Genomic DNA, 20,334 nt, shown 5'->3' on the forward strand with positions numbered 1-20,334 from the left:
AGGAAATCTCCTTATTTTGGTCGGAAGGACCCCTTCTGGCGGGCGGCTACCTCCACCACTTCTCTTCTATCTCCGAAGGCGGCTCCATTATGTCTCACTGAGGACACTGACTCTGGACATGAGGCCCTCATTTCTCCTTCCTCGGTGCTACGCTTTCGGATTGAGCGGGGGGACTTTCCATACTGTTATCCTCAGTTCAAGGCCTTCTCAAACCCTCCTTTCGGTTGGCAAGAGTGGGTCGATGATGTCCTCTCGGACAAGAGCCTCTGTCAACGGCTTCAGGAGGCCCGGCTATTGATCTCGGTGAAAATATCTAGATCTCTATCCATCCGTCGCAACAATGCTAGCCTGGAAGCCATGGCTCTTCGGTGGAGCACCGAGACACACACCTTTATACTTGGCCAGCACGAGATGGGGCCCACCCTTGAGGATGTGTTCATGTTGCTGCGTCTGGAAGTGACCGGCCCTGATGCCTTCGACCCTGAGCAGACACCCCTCGAAGATGATTCTTTGATCCAATCTCTGAAGCTAAATCTTCAAACTTGTGGTCGGTGGAGTTCTGTTTTTGATGGTTCAGCGAGGAGGACTAGTCGAGTAAGGACGGACCGTGCCTCCTATACTGCATGGATCCGTCACTTCTTCAAGGATCTTCAGCCTTTGGCCAGAGATGCTGACCCTGACTCTCGAGAGTATGAAGCCGGTCCGATGTATGGCTCCAGGCTCTATTTCTTGGGATTTCTGGCTTGCTTCCTTTCATTCTTCATTCTTCCGAGCACACCTCCGGATTCCCTCAATCCTTTCGTCTTCCCCTTGGCAGTCAGGCTCTTTAGAGGAGATCGGATCCCTTTGGCTCCCCTATTTCTTGGGAATCTCTATTATCGGCTGGATCTACTACATCGAGATATGGTTCGCTCCGTGGGTCGATATGAGCCTGTCTCCTTCATTCACAGCCAGTTCCTACTTTGTTTCTTCTTCGAGAGGTTCCCAAAATTTGCCCCTGCTCCGACTGTATTCGAGGCGGAGGTTCTTCGGGAGATAGTGGATAAAGATGGCATCCCCGTGCTCGATACTGATGGGTCTCGGACATTTGAGAAAGCGAAGTCTTGCCAGCCGTTGATTACACGTTGGTCACGTACCATTTCCACCTTATCCTTGAATACTCTGGTGGATGATCCCCGACGCTTTGTGGCACGGCCGTATGTATGCCCACCTGTAGGTGTGGCCACACCGCTTATCTATCATGGTTCCTCCCGCTCGGTGTCCTTTCCTTTGCCGAAGAACATCCCTGCACCCTTTGTTGATATGCTGGTTATGATCCGTCCGAGTTCATTACCGGTGTGGCATGAGGAAGGCGTTGATAGGGCCGTTTATAGGCCTGACCGTGTAGCATGTCAATTCGGGTTTGATCAATGTGCCCCGGGGCCAGCACCTCATTTATTATCATTTTGAGAGAGCTACGGGCGCTTCAGTCGCCGGCTTGTACACACCGTGCTTCCCATATCCGGCTCTTTGACGATGCCAGGCTTGAGCCGAGTAGGGGGTTTCACCCCCTTTTTCAGGCGGTATTGGCAGAAGAATATCGATGCGTTTATTGCATTTGTCCAGAGCAGACCGACCGTATGTTTGCCTCCGCCGATTTATAAGAAGGATTCTTCTCTTCGGCTACCCGAGAGCCGAAAATCTGACCACATGTACGAGGGTTTCTTCACTTCATCTGCTCCAACTGACCCTTCTGCTCGGGCATCTGCTTCTAGCTTAGCAATTACTTCTCCAGAGCCAGTCCCTTTGAATAAGGCCTCTGGTCCTCGGACGACCCACCTTAAGAAGATGGCTCACAAGAGGACTTCTGACGCCAGTCCTTCCGCTCCTCGCCTTTCCAAAAGGCTTCATGAGGTACCCGAAATTCTTGATTTGAAGCTACTTTCCTTCTTGCGACTATACCTTCTAAAATGAAAACTTTTATTTGCCCATGTTGTGTAGGATCCTGCGGTTGTTGACGTTCTCGGTACCGTGGCTCCTGGCCATGCTGCCTCCCCCAGGCCGGACTCAGACTTGGACGACACCCTCCCTTTGTCTGCAAGACTTGTGAAGATGTGCACCCCTCGTATAGCAGTTATAGATGACGATGATGATGAGGCTGAGTCCTCCGATCATTTTTGTGACCTTATTCCACGCACGCGTCGTCATCGCCCTACCGTAGCTGAGGAGGAGCACTACCTTGGTGACGAGTTTATTGGGGCTCACCGTTCTGATGTTGAGATTGCTGGAGGGACTGATGCCACAGAAATTGATGTCGTGGGCCACGCTTCTAGAAGCGATGTAGAGATGAGGTGCGCCTCTGGGAATGGTGTGGAGGTGGATGTGCTAGAGATCTCTGAGACTCGCTCTGGCACTTATGGTGATTCTCATCCTTCGGCCCTCCTTCCTTCTTCAGGGATGACTGCTACTGTTCAGGCTTCATCAGACATTGAGATCGATCAGGTGGTCTCTACACGACCAAGTGACTTTGTTGATGCTAGGAGTCCTTCAGTTGCCCCTGCTTTGCATATTGATTCTCCCTCTGGTAATCTTTCTTTCTGAAGTTTGTCATTTACTTATATCTGTGAGAAATTTTTACTTAAATGACTTTCCTGTTCCCTACCTCTAATAAGGCCTTCTTATCTTTTCTTCAGTGTTAGCTGCTAACGGGGTCTTGCCTTCACCTACCTCAGACTCTGCTCCAGTGTTAGCTACTACCGGGGTCCTGCCTTCACCTGCCTCGGACTCTGCTCCAGTGTTAGCTGCTACCGGGGTCCTGCCTTCACCTGCCTCGGACTCTGCTCCAGTGTTAGCTGCTACCGGGGTCCTGCCTTCACCTGCCTCGGGCTCTACTCCGACTCTCTTTGTAACTCCTCACGGTTCTCCTTCTCAAGGGGGGACACCTGCCTTTGAGACGACTGCCAGAGGTTCTTCATCGCCAGTGCCTTCGAATATTTTGGATCTGAATCTTAGTGATTTCCACATTGATAGTGATGCTTTTGGTCTTTCCCCTTATCGTTCAGCATTCTCAGGCTCGGGACCTCTGCCGGGAGTTACCCCTCCGGGTGGTTCATCTAACCCGATAGACATTGGGGAGATTCCTGAGACTAGCAGCTTTCCGGCCCCAATTCCTCCTTCAGCTTCTGGCAAAGTATCATTTCTCCATTATTGGGTAGCTCCTGAGTTTGCTTCAGTTCTACAGCTTGTGCATTCAAGTTACCCGGAGACCTTTGCTTCATTTGCTTGCCAGTGTCCACTCATTCAGACTGCTCTTCTCGAGTCTTTTGCCACTATCTTATATAGCTTGGACAGGCAACGGTTGTGTGACCTTAATGGGAAAGTAGTCGAGACGGCGTATCAGGGGATCTCTGACATGGAGCGTCACCAAGTGGACTTATCATGGCTTCGGAAGCGCCTGGATATAGCTTCGAACGCCAGTCATCAGCTGGAACTTATGTCTGTGCTTGCCTCTTATCGCACCTCTATAGATGAGATAAAGGCAACTCTTCGTGAACTTGAGTCGGGTTATGCTCGGGCCTTGAAGACTTTAGAGGCACACTCTACTGTTTGTCCTCCAGATGTAGATATGACGGGCAGCTTCTTCGAGGGTGTCTTTAGGAAAGATTGAGTTTTTTTTTTATCATTACTTTCTTGCCCCTTTCGATAAAAATGTTTTATCTAGGACAATGCAATGAAATGACAAAATTTTTGTTGTTTGGATATTTTCGCATTGTTTTCTCATTCTACTTGATAAAATATTTATTTCGAATGATACAATGGAAAGAACAATCATATGCACATATAAAAGCTGAAATATTCTCATTAGTTCTTCAACTTTCTTGACAAAAGTATAATAGATTCATTGTAAGTGATGGGATAAAACATGCACCATAGAGAAAACCAGCTTCTTCATAACGTAAGGGAAATACAACTTTAGACAAAGTAAGGAAGTGAAAATGAATTTCATCATAGATGAGTCCAACTATAGGTAGTAATGCTTGATAAACTTTGCATTGAGCGGGCCAGTTCGGAAGCCGTCTTCAACCCTTACAAGTTTGTAGTACCCGCTTGAGCTTGCCTGAACCACCTTGTAGGGCCCTTCCCATTTTGGAGAAAACTTGGGTAAAGGCTGTCCTCGCATGATTGGGTCTACAATCTTCCATACTAGATCACCTTCTTCAAACTTCCTTGGTACCACAGTCTGGTTATAGGCTCGGGCGATGGACTCATGATACCTTTCCATGACTTTTGCAGCTCTGTCATGCTTTTCCTCTAATGCTTCCAATCTGGTGGTTCGAGGCTCCAATACCATCCCCGAGGCGAGAGCCATTCGAGCAGATGGCGTTTCCAACTCTATAGGTAACACTGCCTCGGACCCATACACAAGGGAGTAAGGAGTTGCTTGAGTTGGCTTTCTCTTCGAAGTGCGATACGCCCATAGGGCTACTATCAACTGTTCGGACCAAGTCCCCCCAAACTCATCCATCATTTTGCTCAGAATCCTTATCAGTGTCTTGTTTGTGGCTTCCGCCTGCCCGTTCCCTTTTGGATAGTAGGGTGTGGATTTGTGATGCTTCACTTGGTAAGTCTCTAGGAGGCTCTTCACATATTTGTTTATGAAGGGAGTGCCGTTATCCGAGAGGATGGTGTTTGGTACTCCAAATCGGCAAATGATATTCTCCTTGATGAAGTTCGTAACTGCAGGCCCCGTAGCGTTCTTCAGAGGAATTGCTTCGACCCACTTTGTACTCAATTCTGTGGCTGCGAGAATCCACTTGTACCCCTTAGAAGATGTGGAGATGGGCCCTATCAGATCAAAAGCCCAGGTATGGAATGGCCATGGCGTTCGGATACTATGCAGGTCTACAGCTGGAGCATGGATCAAATTTTCGTGTTTCTGACAAGTCTGGCACCTCTTCACGTGATGGGATGCATCTGACTCCATGGTCGGCCAGTAATACCCAAGGTGTATAAGTTGCTCGAACAGCCGAGCCCCTCCTTGATGTTCAATCTCGTGGGCTCTTCCGAGGACTAGATCTGACTCTTCCTTGGAGAGACATCTCAGGGGAGTGCCCTCAATACTTCTTCTATACAGCTTGTCCTGATCAAGAAAGTACCGCCTCGCTCTCCTCTTGAGGTGTGCAATGTCCCTCGGGCTCTCAGGTAGTGTTCCCTCTTTGAGATAGTCAATGTAGACTTGCCTCCAGTCAGGGGTATCAATTTCAAAGCAACTCTCATCCTCCCGGATGTATGACTGACACTTGGGGCATTCCTTCTGTAATTGATTCGAGTCCTTCTCCATCTCGGGCCAATAATAACCTTGTCTTTGGATTCTTCTATACAGACTGATATCTTCATCCTCGCAAGACTTTTCATGGATCTGTTGTAGTCGGAAGCTTGCTTCTTGTTGGCCAATACACCGGGCTAGGAATCCGGTACCTCCTCGGAAGTAAAGTTCACCTTGAATAATTGTGAATTGGGCAAGCTTGGCCATAGTCAGTTTTCCAACTTTGCTTCTGAGTTGTTCGAGGACTTCTCCTCTCCAGTCCTCCGGAAGGCCTTTGTCTTCGGGTATTATTGAAGGTTCTGTTCTCTTCTTGATAACAATTGTTGCCTCTTCCTCTGGAATGTCAACTCTTGCCCCTAATTTTGCGAGGGCATCTGAAAACTTGTTGTCGGAGCGAGGCACATGCTCTATTTCGACCTTCTGAAATTTGTCAAGAAGCCTTTGGACTGTTGTTCGATATGTGGCCAAGGCAGGCTCCTTTAAGACGAACTGTCCTGAAACTTGCTTCACTATCAGCTTTGAGTCCCCCCGGATCCGAATCTTCTTGATACTGTGCTTCTCAGCTACTATCAAGCCTAAAATAAGAGCCTCATACTCGGCTTCGTTATTCGAACAATGGAAATCCAGTTTATAAGACAAATATAACTTTTCCCCACTTTTGCTTGTAAGGACTATCCCGGTTCCTCCCTTCCCTCCGGCTGCTGCTCCGTCAAAGCTCAATGTCCAGAAGCTTTCCTCGGAAGCCATAACTGCGTGCACCTCTCCTCTTAATTCTTCATTCACTGGTTCATAGTCACCACTTGGAAATTGGGCAAGGAGATCAGCTAAGGCTTGGCTTTTGATCGCCTTGGGGGCTACACATGTGATCTCGAATTCACCTAGTGCTAACAACCATCTTGCCACCTTCCCGGTTAGAGCAGGCTTGCTGAGGAGGTATCGGATTGGATCACTTCTAGTAACAATCTGAATCTGATGTGCTAGGAAGTAATGTCTGAGCTTTTAGGCAGTGAATACCAAAGCTAAACAATGTCTCTCTACTGGAGTATATCGGACTTCTGCTCCTCGAATCTTCCGACTGATGTAATACACTGGGCGTTCTACTCCATCTACATCTTGGACCAATAATGCCCCTATGGACTTGGGGGTTGAAGTTAGGTACAACATTAGAGGCACCCCGGGCTGCGGGGCTATCATGGTCTGAGGCGAGGTCAAGGCTGCCTTGATTCTCTCAAAGGCCTTTTGGTGCTCTTGGTTCCACTCGAACTTGGCATCTCCTTTTAACAAAGAGCCGAAAGGCGCAGAGATCTCTGCCAGTGCTGGGATAAACCTCCGAATATAAGACACCTTCCCGAGGAACTTCTTTAACTCCTTCTGAGAATGCGGGGGAGGCATTGCTCTGATAGATTTGACCTTGTTTTCATCTGCCTCGATACCATGCCTATGTACAAGAAACCCGAGGAACTTCCCGGCCGTCACCCCAAAAGCACATTTGAGAGGATTCATCCTCATTTTGAATTTCTGGCACCTCTTGAATACCTTCTCAAGGTCTCGGAGATGGTCTTCTTCTTTGTTGGATTTCACCACTAGATCATCAACATAATCTTCCATCTCATGATGGATCATGTCATGAAAGATTTCAGTCATAGCCCTTTGGTAAGTTGCACCGGCATTCTTGAGTCCGAAAGGCATGACTGTATAGAAGAAGTTTCCGAGAGGTGTTCTAAAAGCAGTCTTTTCTGCGTCCTCTTCAGCCATCTTAATCTGATTGTATCCACTGAATCCATCCATGAATGAGAACATCTGGTGTCCCGAGGTAGTATCCACGAGGGTGTCGATGTGAGGAAGAGGGAATTCATCCTTCGGGCAAGATTTGTTCAAATCTCGAAAGTCTACACATACTCTGATTTGGCCATTCTTCTTCTTTACTGGCACGATGTTTGCTAACCACGTGGGGTACTGTATTGGCCGGATGAAACCAGCCTGTTGAAGTTTTTCAATCTCCTCCTTAATCTTCTCTTCGAGATCTGGATGATATTTTCGAGCAGCTTGCTTAATTGGCTTGGAGTTTGGGTACACATCAAGATAGTGGGAGACTAGGTCAGGATATAGTCCGGGCATTTCCTTATATGACCAAGCAAACACATCTGAGTATCGGCTTATCAACTTTAACAACTGTTCCCGCTTTTCTGGGCTAAGGCTCGAACTTACGAATACCGGCCTCGGTGCATCTTGTCCATCACTCAGATCTATTTCGATAAGTTGTTCAGGCTGAGGCTTCGGCCCATCTTGCATACATTCTGGAGCCACTTCAGGCTTTATTACTATATCATTGTCAGGAGGCTTTTCTTTTGACTCGGAGTCGGTGACTGAAGAAACCGACTCCCCGCACCTTCATAAATAATACACCATCTTGCCTCCTTCTCGAACTTTCATCACCTTCCGAGGAATAGGCGGACTTTCTGGTCTAGAGATCGCCCGCTTACTTGATTCTGTCATTGGCTCCTTGTCATCTTTGATATCCTCCCAACGAGGAATTTTGACCCCTCGAGGCTTAGAGGTGGTGGGAACTTCTTCGACAGCCAGTTCGGTGAAGTAGATGGCATCAGAATAATGAGCTTCATGGATCTCGAACGGCCTTTCTGTAGCCTGAATTGTCACCGTCTTCTTTCCCTATTTAGCCTTAACACACTGATGATAACTTGATGGTACAGCCCCATATCTATGCATCCAGGTCCTCCCTAGAATGATGTGATAATTTGCCTCAGAATCGATAATATGGAACTTGGTGGCCGAGCGAATCTCTCCAACGGCTAAATCAACTATTACGCATCCGATAGTAACTCTCCTTTCTCCACCGAAGCCAGTGATGACTATCGGCTGCTTCACAATGCGTTCTTCAGAGATTCCGGCTTTTTCTAGAGTAGCGCGAGTCATAATGTTGATAGAGGCTCCACTATCTAGAAAGGCCCTTTTGAACTCAACCCCGTTAATAAAAACAGTCACATAAAGCGGGCGATTGTGAGAAAAAGGATACTTTCGATCAGCCTCGGAGAAAGTAATGGCACTAGATTGCTCTTTTGCCTTCCTCGGGATAGACCCCTCAGTCGACATGCATTCCTCATGGTGTGCCTCGGCTATATTAATGATAGACTTGGTGATTTCCGTTCTTGCCTCCCTGGAAAGTCCAAGCTGGTCAAAGAACTGCTTGAACTTTACACAGTCTTGCAGGGTTTTGGCATAGTGATTCGGATCTTTTTCCACTCTTGGAGGCTCGTAGTTAACCATCTCCTCGGTCTCCTCAAAATAAGATGCCACATAAACATGGTGTCCTCCTCTTCCATAGTATTCTTCTCCTCCTTCTGGATCAAAGGGATCTTCGCCATGAGTCATAAATGTTCTGCCCTCTGGATCGAGAGCACTTCCATAGTAAACTTGCTCACCCTCTGGCTCGAGGATGTCGTCCAGATAACAGTCATCGTCATCGAGATTAGCGATAGCCTCGATCATTGGGCCTTCATAAGCTATCATAGCAACATTCTTGCCCTTGTCTCGGTGTTGAGGATACGGTTGTTCTCGGATGTCTTGAGTCCCTCGCTTTTTGAACCTCAATTCGTCTGCCTCGACTTTATCTCTGAAGATTTTCCTGAGAGTCTAACACTTCTCTGTCGGATGTTTCAATGTACGATGGTAGACACAAAATTCAGGGCTCTCACGGTCCTTTTTTGATGGCATTTCTTCAACATAAGGCAATTTTAGCTCTCCGTCAGCCACCCATTCCTTAACTAGAGCTTTCACTTCCTCGATTCCACATGGATAAGAAACATTCCCCTTTTCACCATTATATTGCTTTCTTTTCTGGCCCCTATGACCTCCTCCTTGTGAATTTCGGGTATCCGGGGCAGAGGCAGCAGCAACGATAGGTCCACGAGATGACTTGAAACTAGTCTTGTAACTGGCTTTAAATCCGGACTCCTGCGCCTGAGGGATACTAATGTTCCGAGCTGCTTCTATTAATGCCGAGAAGGTGGGTAGCTTGTGGTTAACTAGAAACATTTTGTACCTGCTCAATGCCCCTTCTAGACAAATTTGAACCAGATAACTCTCCTCAACTGCTTCATGACAATCCACGGCCTTGTCCTGAAACCTTTTGACGTAGTCAAGGATGTCTTCACTTTCTTGTTGCTTCTCTTTACACAATGTAAGTGTGGTCACCTTCTCCGCCACTTGAAAGAACTTGGAGTGGAATTTGTTAACCATTTCCTCCCAACTTCGGACAGAGTTTGGGGCCAAATTAACATACCAACTATATGCTCGGTCGGTGAGGGACTTAGAGAATTCTCTCAGTCGGAGGACGTGGTTTGAACCATGAATACCTAGAGTCTCGATGAATCGCACAACATGTTCTCGGGCATTTCCTTGTTTGCCGTCGAACTTGATGAACTTCGGCACTGTATACCCCTCAGGGTATGGATAGCTCAGCATCTCAATGGGGTAAGGCGGCTTGACGTCTGGATCAGGCAAAGAGGGTAAGGTCCTCTTGCCCCGTTCGAGATCGAACATGGCCTGCACATCGGCGAGAGTGAGAAACTGTTGAGGGAGAGAGTTTGATGGTGGTATTCCTGGGACTTGGCTTATGTACCCGAAGACTGAGCTAGGGGCGTCTTGGCCATTCTGGTGCTGCGAATTCATCATTGGTGAGGACATTTGACGATACTGGCCATCAGCGCCTATAGACAAGCCAGTTGGTGATGGGATATTGAATTGAGGCCCATAGAGTCCACCGCACGGCGCCGCTATACCGGGTTGTGCTTGCAGATTTGTTGTCGGCACCAAAGGAGGCCCGCTTGGTGCTTGGGTAACATTCACTGGTGGCGTAACAAGATTAGGTACGGGCATAGCTCCCTTTTGCGCCATCATGCTCCTTATGTTTTCCTGGACACCAGCAGTCGTTGGAGTGCCGTTCATTACACCAGAAACTCCCCTAGTCACCATTGGATCTTGGCTCGGAACGCCATGGAGCCCGGGCATGGGCAAACTGCTGCCGCCTACTGTGGTTTGAGCATGTGTTACTGTGGCTGTGTTGCCATGAGCCACAGGCTGATTGGGGCCTACTTCTCCTTGGATTTGATTTTGCGTTCCGGCGGGAATAACTCCACCAACAGTTTGATTTCCGTTTGGCGCCGGTGCAAAGTTAGAACTCATCACCATCATGGTGTGAGTGAGATTCTGAAGAGTGGTAAGAATCTCTTGTTGAGTATTTTGAAGTCCTTGAATGGCTTCAAGTAAAAGTGGTTGATCTGAAGTCATGGTTCTGTCATCACCACCATTAGAGGATCCTTGTTGGTGAACTTCATCTTCTCCCGCCATTCTTGTTGGAGTTGTGTGGATTCCAGATCTCGTTGAGACCATTAACCAATCCGCCTCTCCAGTGGAGTCGCCAAAATGTAGGAGAGGGTTCAAGAAAGGAGTTGGAAAATTCGAAGATCTTCAAAGATCCTTGAAGAACAACTTCGAATTCTCTAGAATATGATGAGAGGCTTAGATTCTTCAATAATCTCAACTTAGGAACACAACAACCAAGGAGATGATGGAGATAAGAGATTGGGTGAAAAAGAAGGCAAAATGGCTAGAGAATAGAATAATGGCAAGGCTCTCCCATTGATCTCCCACTTTCACTCTCAAGGTTGATAATGGAGAAGGGAAATTAGTTCTTTCCCAAGAGTTAAAAAATCTCCAAAATCCATCCCTTGTAAAGCTATGGGTGGGTGCTATTTATAGGCACCTCATGATGTAGGATGGAGCCCATGTGCAAGGCACATGGGGGATATTCTCTCTAACCACCTTGTCCGAGGAAGTGACCTCTCCGAGGAGGTGACTTCTCCGAGGATGAGAAAACCCCGAAGAGGAGATCATTCCCTCGGCGAACCCTTCTTCTTAGCCACACCTAACCAATGATCCCCAATCATCCCAAAGGGTCAGGGGTAGTCCCAGAGGACGTCCTGCAGCAAAATATTGCCGAGTCTCATGGACCCCCCCGGGGTCGTGCCACCTCGACCCGGGTATAGGCTAGTTTAACCGAAGAGTGAATTTGTCTCCACTCACCGTCCTCAGGATCGGGTCCTTTGTTCGAACTCCATTACGCCCATGGTTCTGGTGCGTAGATCCCGGAAAGCTCCGAGCCCGCAAGTGTTCTGGGACTCATTAACGGAGCGACTTCTAGATTGCGTCTGAATCCGTTCGAAGCCAAGTATTTCGGACCTCTAGGTTCGTGGATCCGAACCCTTTCGAGTCCGAGTGCCTCGGATCTCTAGGCTTGCCTAATACCCTTTCGAGTCCGGGCCTGAGTAAGTCTCTAGGTTCGTGGATCCGAACCCTTTCGAGGCTTAGAGCCATTTAGCCCTTTTGATGGTGATAAATCTGGTCCCGCCAGTCTTGAACTTGCGATAAATTTGGGCCCACTAATCTTGGGCTATTGGGCCTAAATAATTTAGTGGGCTCAAATTAGCCCCTCTTACATAAATTTACGTGCAATGAAGTGTATCATTACACATCATCTATTGATTTGTTGATAAATCAACAAATTAGTTTGAGTCACCCTATGAAGTTGCTTGGTAGTTAAGTTTATGCTCTCATGTTCGGACACTTGATTATTAAAAAATAAGAAGGTACAACTACTTGCCACATCAATGTGGGTATATTTAGAATTGATATCTTAAAGACACTAAATATATTGCAGATGAATTATATTTATTTGTGAAGAATAAAATATCAGTAGTTACACTCTAATAAATATCAATGTCAAAAAAAATATAACTCATTTGATTTTTAAAAACATCCAAAATATAATAATCAATAATAAACATTAAATCTCAACTCATGTGAATTTTCAAAAATAAAATAAAATAACAGCTCTCAAAAAAAGCATCAAAGCTGAAAATGTTGGGTCGTCACAAACATTTTTGGTTCTATCCATACTATTTATTTTTGAACATGTAATGGTGTTAAGTCATTACCTGGTCATCAACATTTCTTGTGGCAGCCGCTGGCTGTGGAGTTAAAACTCAAATCAAGACCACAAAAGCTTTTTATTCATTGAAATTTTCTCCAAAAAATAGTTATTACATGAATGTTGCTATTAAAATCTACTTTTTATTTTCTCAATATTAAGGGCAAAATGAATGTTAGAGCAATGGATTCTTAAACAACACTAGTTTTTGGGCACACCCATGGGTGTGCAAATAATTTTTTAAACGGCTGGTTGGGGTAATCATTAGAATGAGATGCAATTTAAATTTTTAGGGGTAATCATTAGAATGAGATGCAATTTAAATTTTTTCTAAAAATTAAAACAGTTGTGCTAATAAATTTCCACAGTTACCTTTCTATTAATCTGATGACAAAAAAATTGTTTAGAAAGTCAAAATTGATTTTTCTTTGGATAATTTGGGTAAAAGAAATTCTATTCAACAATTTCATTTTCATATTGGCACCACTTCTGTTGTTCAATTTTTAATCTTTCAGTTGCACATGCATTTTGTCCCAACAGTTGTATAGTACCACTTTGTGGTATGAAATTGTGGGTTCAACTCTTAAGGAGAGGAGTTTGATATCATTTGAGAGTGTCTATTTCTCCTCCATTAATAGGGAATTGTTGTTATTGAATCTTTCTTCGAGTGGTTGTTGGGCTATTGCTTAGGGTGAATTTTGGGCATTGTTGGACTTTAATTGTCTAGGGTGATATAATATTCCTCATATTTGTTAGTCTCCTACCTGTTGAAAAAATAAAAATAAAAAATAACAGAGAGAAAGAAAGAAATCCTCATTTGCTAATTAAGTAGGCAATAATAATGAACATGATGGTTTCCACACACATGCATGCATTTTAATTAGAAGCTAGCTGCAACTGTAATAAATTCAAACCCTTGCTAGTAAGCCTTCTTATTTCAATTTAAAAACCTTGTTCATCTTTAATTCATTTTTGAGAACGAGTTTAGCTTATTCTTTACTGGTGGTTTGTTGTTGAATTTGAATCAACAAATAACTTTTTTTAATTAACAAATCCACCAATACACAAGAGACTTGTACACAATAGCACACATAAATCCTGATACACAATTTGTGTTCTCACACTACCTAGCGCTCATGTCATACACAAGCAAACACCAACTTTACCAACATTCACACCACACTAGTATCTTAGAGTCTACGTTGAATACACAGACCTACACCACTACTAGACAATTCACTCAACACACTTTATTTGTGTTCTCACTTTTATATGTGACTTTCCGTTAATCTCTCACATTTGTAAATCTATACAGATGAAAAGATGGTGATCATGGTGAAAGCAAGAGAATGTCACAAAACTTGGAACTGCAAGGGTGAAGACCGTTGCAGGGATGACTGCAAAAACCAGTTCAATGGAGAAGGGCAGTGCGATGATTTCACTGCACCCCTGGTTCCGAGGCAATGTTTTTGTGCTTTCAATTGTTGATCTCTCATCTCCATATATCAATGGGATGCCAAATTATTGGAATAAATCAGAATTTCATGTGGTAAAAAGAATTACAGTATTCCATGTAGGTATGAGATGCATGAATGGTGTTATAAATAAAATTTTCCAAATTTTCTAATTTCCTTGTGAGAACCCTTTTTGACAATATTGTTGTGATAACTAACATGGTTAATGAACCATAAGAATGTCACAATTAGTCCATTCCATTTCAAGAACTTCATTAATACAAGAGACAAAATACAAGAGTTTAATCTGACCATACTAGATTAAACATTACAAACAAAACAGGAAAATAGAGCTTAGAACAAAAACTTGAAAAACACAAGAGCTACGAAGGCTACAACTAGTAGAATAGCAAAAAGACTGAACATCTCAGAAATAGAGGAGCTAGCTGATTGAATTCTAGATGAAGCTGCAAAACCAGATGGAGCTTAGCTTGAGAGAAGAAGCTCTTGTTTGCCATAGTAAAGCTGCAAAGCTAAAATAACTTAGCTAGGAAGTAGATGTCATACATCCATGGAGCTAAATCAAAATGAATATCCTTACTGCCTTTCAACTGCCCAAACAATTAATCTTAACATACCAACCCCTTCTGAAGGAAAGTGAGGCAAAGAAGCACAACATGAATCCACTGGGGAAAACAAACAAACAAAAAAAAAAAGGAAATATCAAATCTAACTTGTGAGGAGGAAACTAAAGACAGAGGAGAGAACCTATACAAGTCTTTTCTGATTTACAATTTACTTGTGAGGCTGACAAATGTGTTGTTCTTTGCACATAACCAGAATATGTGCTAACCCATTTATAGCATTGTGCGAACTTGTAAGTTCTTTTCTAACTTACAATTTGCTTGTTCAAAATAAGAGGTGAAAAAAATATTAAACAACCTACTATGCAGTTGTTGAATGGAAAAGAATGCTATATATGTCGTTAGTTCTTTTTTTTTTTTTTTGGGGGGGGGGGGGGGGCAATTACATTAGCAAGGCCTCTTATGCCAATTTTGCACTTTAATTTTAAAATTTGTATAAATTTGTGTCATTTCATTAGCAGGGCCTCTTATGCCAATTTTGCACTTTAATTTTTAAATTTGTATAAATTTGGTCCAAAATGACACAAATACTTCAATACTCCGACAAGACACAAAATGATAGAAAATATGGGTGGGGTAAAATTCAGAAAATTTAATATCATTGTGTCATTTTGGATTGTATGAAGATTCAAGTGGACAACAATTAGACGGATGCACCCAAATTTTATTGGAAAAAGAATTGAAATGGAACACTCTTTTATATGTTTGATCACCTCAAAACAAGTAGAGAAGCATGACAAACCAAGGTTCACAGTAATTTATGCTTTCCTAAGATCATGGGTGCCAATTGGTACTTCACAATTTGAACTGGAAGACCAGTGGTGAAGTTCACAAGTATGTGAATAAAAGTACAGAAAAAAAACAAAAGCGGAAGGCAGCATTTTGAACAGCCAAAAAACAACTTTGTACATTTTCTCACATCTCTACTTCCTCCTTTTCTTCTTTTCTTTTTTTCTTGTTTCCTTGTTCATTTCTGGTATTTTCCGTCCTCTAATGGAAAAAGGTATGTTTTTTCAAGTATTCAAATCCCTTCATGAGTGTCTCTGCCTTCACTACCATCTTTTCTCATGCAAAGTCGCAAGCATCCGCAAAAACTTCCTATGCCAGAAGGGAAATCATCATAAACATGAGATGGTGTCATCCCAACCTTATCCACAACCTAATAAGTTAAAGAAAATTGAATTTCAGATCATTGTCAAACATATTAAGATATAAATCACTTTGTAAATGTTAATCATTTGAAAAATAGGATACGTCTTCAAGAACTTGATGAGCCACAAAAACATAACTAATTCACTTTTCATTGGGAGCTGACATGTATTAAATATTGAACCTAAATAGAATCAGCAATATTTTGGTTTGCAAATGATCAGAAACATTTTCTGGTACGGAGGGCATTCTTTCTGCAACATGAGGATGTGCTTTCTATTGAAAAAAATAAATTATTTGCAAATACAATGGTTCAAATTTCAAAGAAGCAAATTATATTCTAATAGAACAAACAAGCAAACAAATTTCTTTTTTTATTATTGGCCTCTGTAGGTAACAAAAAAATTATGGCTAGCTTTATATAAGAACAAAAATAGGGGTGGGATTGTATACTTCAGCTCTACACCTAAGAGAACATAGAAAATGTAAAAATATATTTGGTGGAACACACATAGATTGGTATATGAGCAGCAATATCCACATATTACATATCACTCATAAAGTTAGTCCTACATAACCATCCAACTCATCCACATTCCGGCAGCTTAGAGCATCCCATCAAGGGCTTTGAAAGAAAGCAAGATTTCACGTTGATCAACAAAAAAAAAGCAGAAGCAAGATTTCACCATTAATTATAACTTGAAAAACTCTGCTTATTGTCAACAACTCCCACCTCACACCCATCCACACACACAAATATACATACCAAGAAAACAAAAAAACAAAAACCACCCAAATAAAAAAAAAAAGAAACAAAAGAAAACTATTTATCAAAAGAAGAAAACAAAACAAACAAAACATACCCTTTCCCTGTTTCAATACCCTTCAAATAAAACATACCTACTAACTTTTCAAAGCAACCAAGGCCGCATGCAAGAGAGTCCCATGCACTCGCAATGGCATAGTTGTTTCCTGTGACAAAACATCAAGAAAAGGCAAGAGAATTTGGTTAATAACAAATAAAATAAAATTAGCAACCAAGTTCAAGCTCTTCTAAAGAAAAACACAAGTAAAGGACCAAAGTTTATGATTTCAATAGCTATTACTGTAAAGTCTTAGCTTCTGTTAAAAGATGAAATAATTTCTTAAAATGTCCCAAAAGATAACATGATGTTACAGACAACTAGGCATCGATACTTGCATGTTTTCTTTGAAAGCATTATACAAGGTTTCTTTGTAATTGCAGTTACAAAAAGATTTGGAAGCTAATACTCTACCCTGCATTTTTAGCACACTATGTTTAGTTTCAATTTTCTCTATTTAATTTTCTAAAAATTGAGTTTTTGTTTTTCGTATTTTTTTTTTTTTTTTTTAGTGAATATTGTTTAAAATTTTAAGCATTTTTTTTTACTTTTTTAAATGCACCTTACTTAGATGTATCCAAAAAGTAAAATATTTATAAAAAAATATTTTAAAAAATCAATAGATACACAAGAATACAAAAAATGTACTGAATTCTCTTTTCTTTTCTTTTTTGTTGGTATTTAGTGAATTTTCTAAAGATTTTTTTCACATATTATACTTTTTAAGTGTATTTATGTTAGGTGTATCTAAAAATTAAAAAATTTCAGTGAAAACAAACAGAAAATAAAAAAATTCAATTTTCTGAAAAGTGAATCATCAAAAAACCAAACCAAACAATTCTTCCATCAATGAATGGCAAATATAAGAATAGAATTTAGACGAATACAAACAATGAGCAATGACTTCCTAATTTGCCACCAAGCTAGTAAATGGTAAATGGCAATGACTTCAATTTATATATATATATATATAACAATCTAGTAGAATAAATATATTTGAAGGGAAAGTCTCTCATTCCAAACATTTTTTTACCATGTCATGTTTTGGAGTTTGCCCAAAGAATTCTGGAGCGATTCCACTTCAGTGTTTAAGATGCTAGTCTTTGGTCAACCTCATTATCTGGAAAAGAAACCCATTTTATCAAAATATTAGAGACCATTTGTTACTATTAAATGAATTTCCCCTTTTGATTTCTTCTTGTTCTTTGTCATATCACCCACTCCCCCAACGAGTTTAATTAAATAGATCAATATGTAAATTTGAAAGGAAAAAAAAAAAAAAACTCTATAAGACAATATGGTATACCAATTTCAAATAGTTTCATCTCTTTTTTCAATATATGCCTTGGTAGAACTACTTTCCACATCAATGTGGGTACATTTAGAAATAATGTCTTAAAAACACTAAATATATTGCAGATGAATTATATTTACCTGTGAAGAATAAAATAGAAGCAGCTACACTCTAATAAATATCAATGTCAAAAAAAATATAACTCATTTGATTTGTAAAAGCATCAAAAATATAATAATCAATAATAAACATTAACTCTCAACTCATGTGAACTTTCAAAAATAAAATTTAAAAAAAAAAAAAAAAAGCTGAAAATGTTGGGTCATCACACACATTTTTGGTTCTATCCATACTATTTACTTCTGAACATGTAATGTTGTTAAGTTATTACCTAATTGTCATCAGTATTTATTGTGGAAGTCACTGCCTGTGGAGTTAAAACTCAAATCAAGACCTCAAAAGCTTTTTATTCATTGAAATTTTCTCCAAAAAAATAATTATTACATGAATGGTACTATTAATATCTACTTTTTATTTTCTCAATATTAAGGGCAAAATGAATGTTAGAGCAATAGATTCTTAAACGACACTAGTTTTTGGGTACACCCATGGGTGTGCAAGTAATTTTTTAAACAGCCGGTTGGGATAACCATTAGAATGAGATGTGTTTAAAAAATTTCTAAAAATTAAAACAGTTGTGCGAATAAATTTCCACAGTTACCTTTCTATTAATCTGATGACAAAAAAATTGTTTAGAAAGTCAAAAGTGATTTTTCTTTGGATAATTTGGGTAAAAGAAATTCTTTTCTACCATTTTATTTTCATATCCACACCATTTGTGTTCAATTTTTAATCTTTTATGCTGTGTTTGGTTGAGGGATTTGGGGAGGAATTTGGAAAAAGAAAAGGAAAATGTGTGTGAAACTAAATGAAATGTAGGTATATTTTATTCACATTTCACCAAACTTTTTCTTTTCCCTTTCCAAATCCCTCTTCAAATCCTCCAACCAAACACAGCGTTAGTTGCACGTGCATTTTCTCCTAACAGTTGTGTAGTAGCACTTTGGTATGAAATTGTGGGTACAACTCTTAAGGAGAGGAGTTTGATATCATTTGAGAGTGTCTATTTCTCCTCCATTAATAGGGGGTTATAGTTATTGAATATTTCTTCAAGTGGTTGTTGGGCTATTGCTTAGGGTGACTTTTGGGCATTGTTGGACTTTAATTGTCCAACGTGACTTAATATTTCTTATATTTGTTAATTTCATACCTATTGAAAAAGTAAAAATAACAGATAGAGAAAGAAATCCTCATTTGCTAATTAAGTAGGCAATAATAATGAACATAATAGTTTCCACACACATGCATGCATTTTAATTAGAAGCTAGCTGCAAATGTAATAAATTCAAACCCTTGCTAGTAAGCCTTTTTATTTCAATTTAAAAACCTTGTTCATCTTTAATTCATTTTTGAGAACTAGTTTAGGTTATTCTTTACTGGTGGTTTGTTGTTGAATTTGAATCAACAAATATATATATATATATATATATATATTAATTAACAAATCCAGTAATACACAAGAGACTTGTACACAATAGCACACATAAATTCTGATTCACAATTTGTGTTCTCACACTACTAAGCACTTGTAACGCCCCGAAATAAATACAATATATCCATCTCATAACAACCAATAAATGGCAACATATATGAATTGATAAGCTTTCATTAATTAGATTTTGATATACAAAAGGTGACATATGTGATATACATTCATAAACAATATATCCTGCATTTACAGCATGTGTTACAAGATGGTGAAAAGAAATGAAAGCTAAACAGATAATCATATGCCTTAAGGGTTTACATCTTTCCAAGTCAATGCTTGAGTACATCAAAAGTGAGTCTTAAACTCAATACATATAAAGCCTGTAACACTTGGATGTTTTAATCTACTAGAAGGTGTATTTAATCCCTTTATTTTCTTTATTAGGAGTCTTTGGGGTTGTATATTGGTTTTGAAGGAGTACAATTCGATTTAAACTCGTTGGGTTTGTTCGTTCACGCTTGTTCTTGTCGAAAAGTTCCTTGGGAACTTAGAAATTCTGTTCTGGGGTCGACACCAGCCTTCCTAAGGGTCGACCCTTACCTGTTGCTGTGTTCTGGAAGTGTTGCTGAAATTTAGTGTCGACACCAGCCTTAGTGGTGTTGACACCTGTCTGTTGTTGTTGGCCTCAAGGGCCGACACCAGTCTGGGAAGGGTCTACCCTCGTATATTGCAAAATCTGGGTTTAGTTGCTGAAATTTAGTGTCGACCCATCTAGTCCAAGGGTCAACACCTTACCTGCTGCCAGCGTTGTCTTTTCTTCCTGAAGGGTTGACACCAGCACACCAGGGGTCAACCCCTGCGTGTTTATTTCCAGAATTTTGGGTACGAATGGGCCCTACTTTTGGGGGGTTTTGGACTTAATCTTTTTAATAACCTTAGGGCTACTTTTCTACTACTATAAATAGACCCAAAACACTTCTCTCTCATGATTTTCTTCTCCTCTTTCCTCTCAAATCGTGAGCCTCTCTTCTTCTCTCTCTAAACTCAACTTTTTCCCACTTAGATCTTTA

General features: G+C 41.2%; 1 protein-coding gene across 1 annotated transcript; it reads left to right on the plus strand.

Annotated features, from left to right (window-relative positions):
- Positions 1–2,325: 2,325 nt before the first annotated feature.
- Positions 2,326–13,799, plus strand: LOC145816802 (uncharacterized). The gene is made up of 3 exons (XM_082912720.1): positions 2,326–2,563; positions 2,673–3,086; positions 13,627–13,799. Exons 1-3 carry the CDS (start codon positions 2,326–2,328, stop codon positions 13,797–13,799), a joined length of 825 nt encoding a protein of 274 aa, XP_082768846.1.
- Positions 13,800–20,334: the final 6,535 nt, after the last annotated feature.

This window comes from Camellia sinensis, chromosome 2 (genome assembly GCF_055761805.1).
Source record: "Camellia sinensis isolate YWXY chromosome 2, ASM5576180v1, whole genome shotgun sequence".
NCBI lineage: Eukaryota > Viridiplantae > Streptophyta > Magnoliopsida > Ericales > Theaceae > Camellia > Camellia sinensis.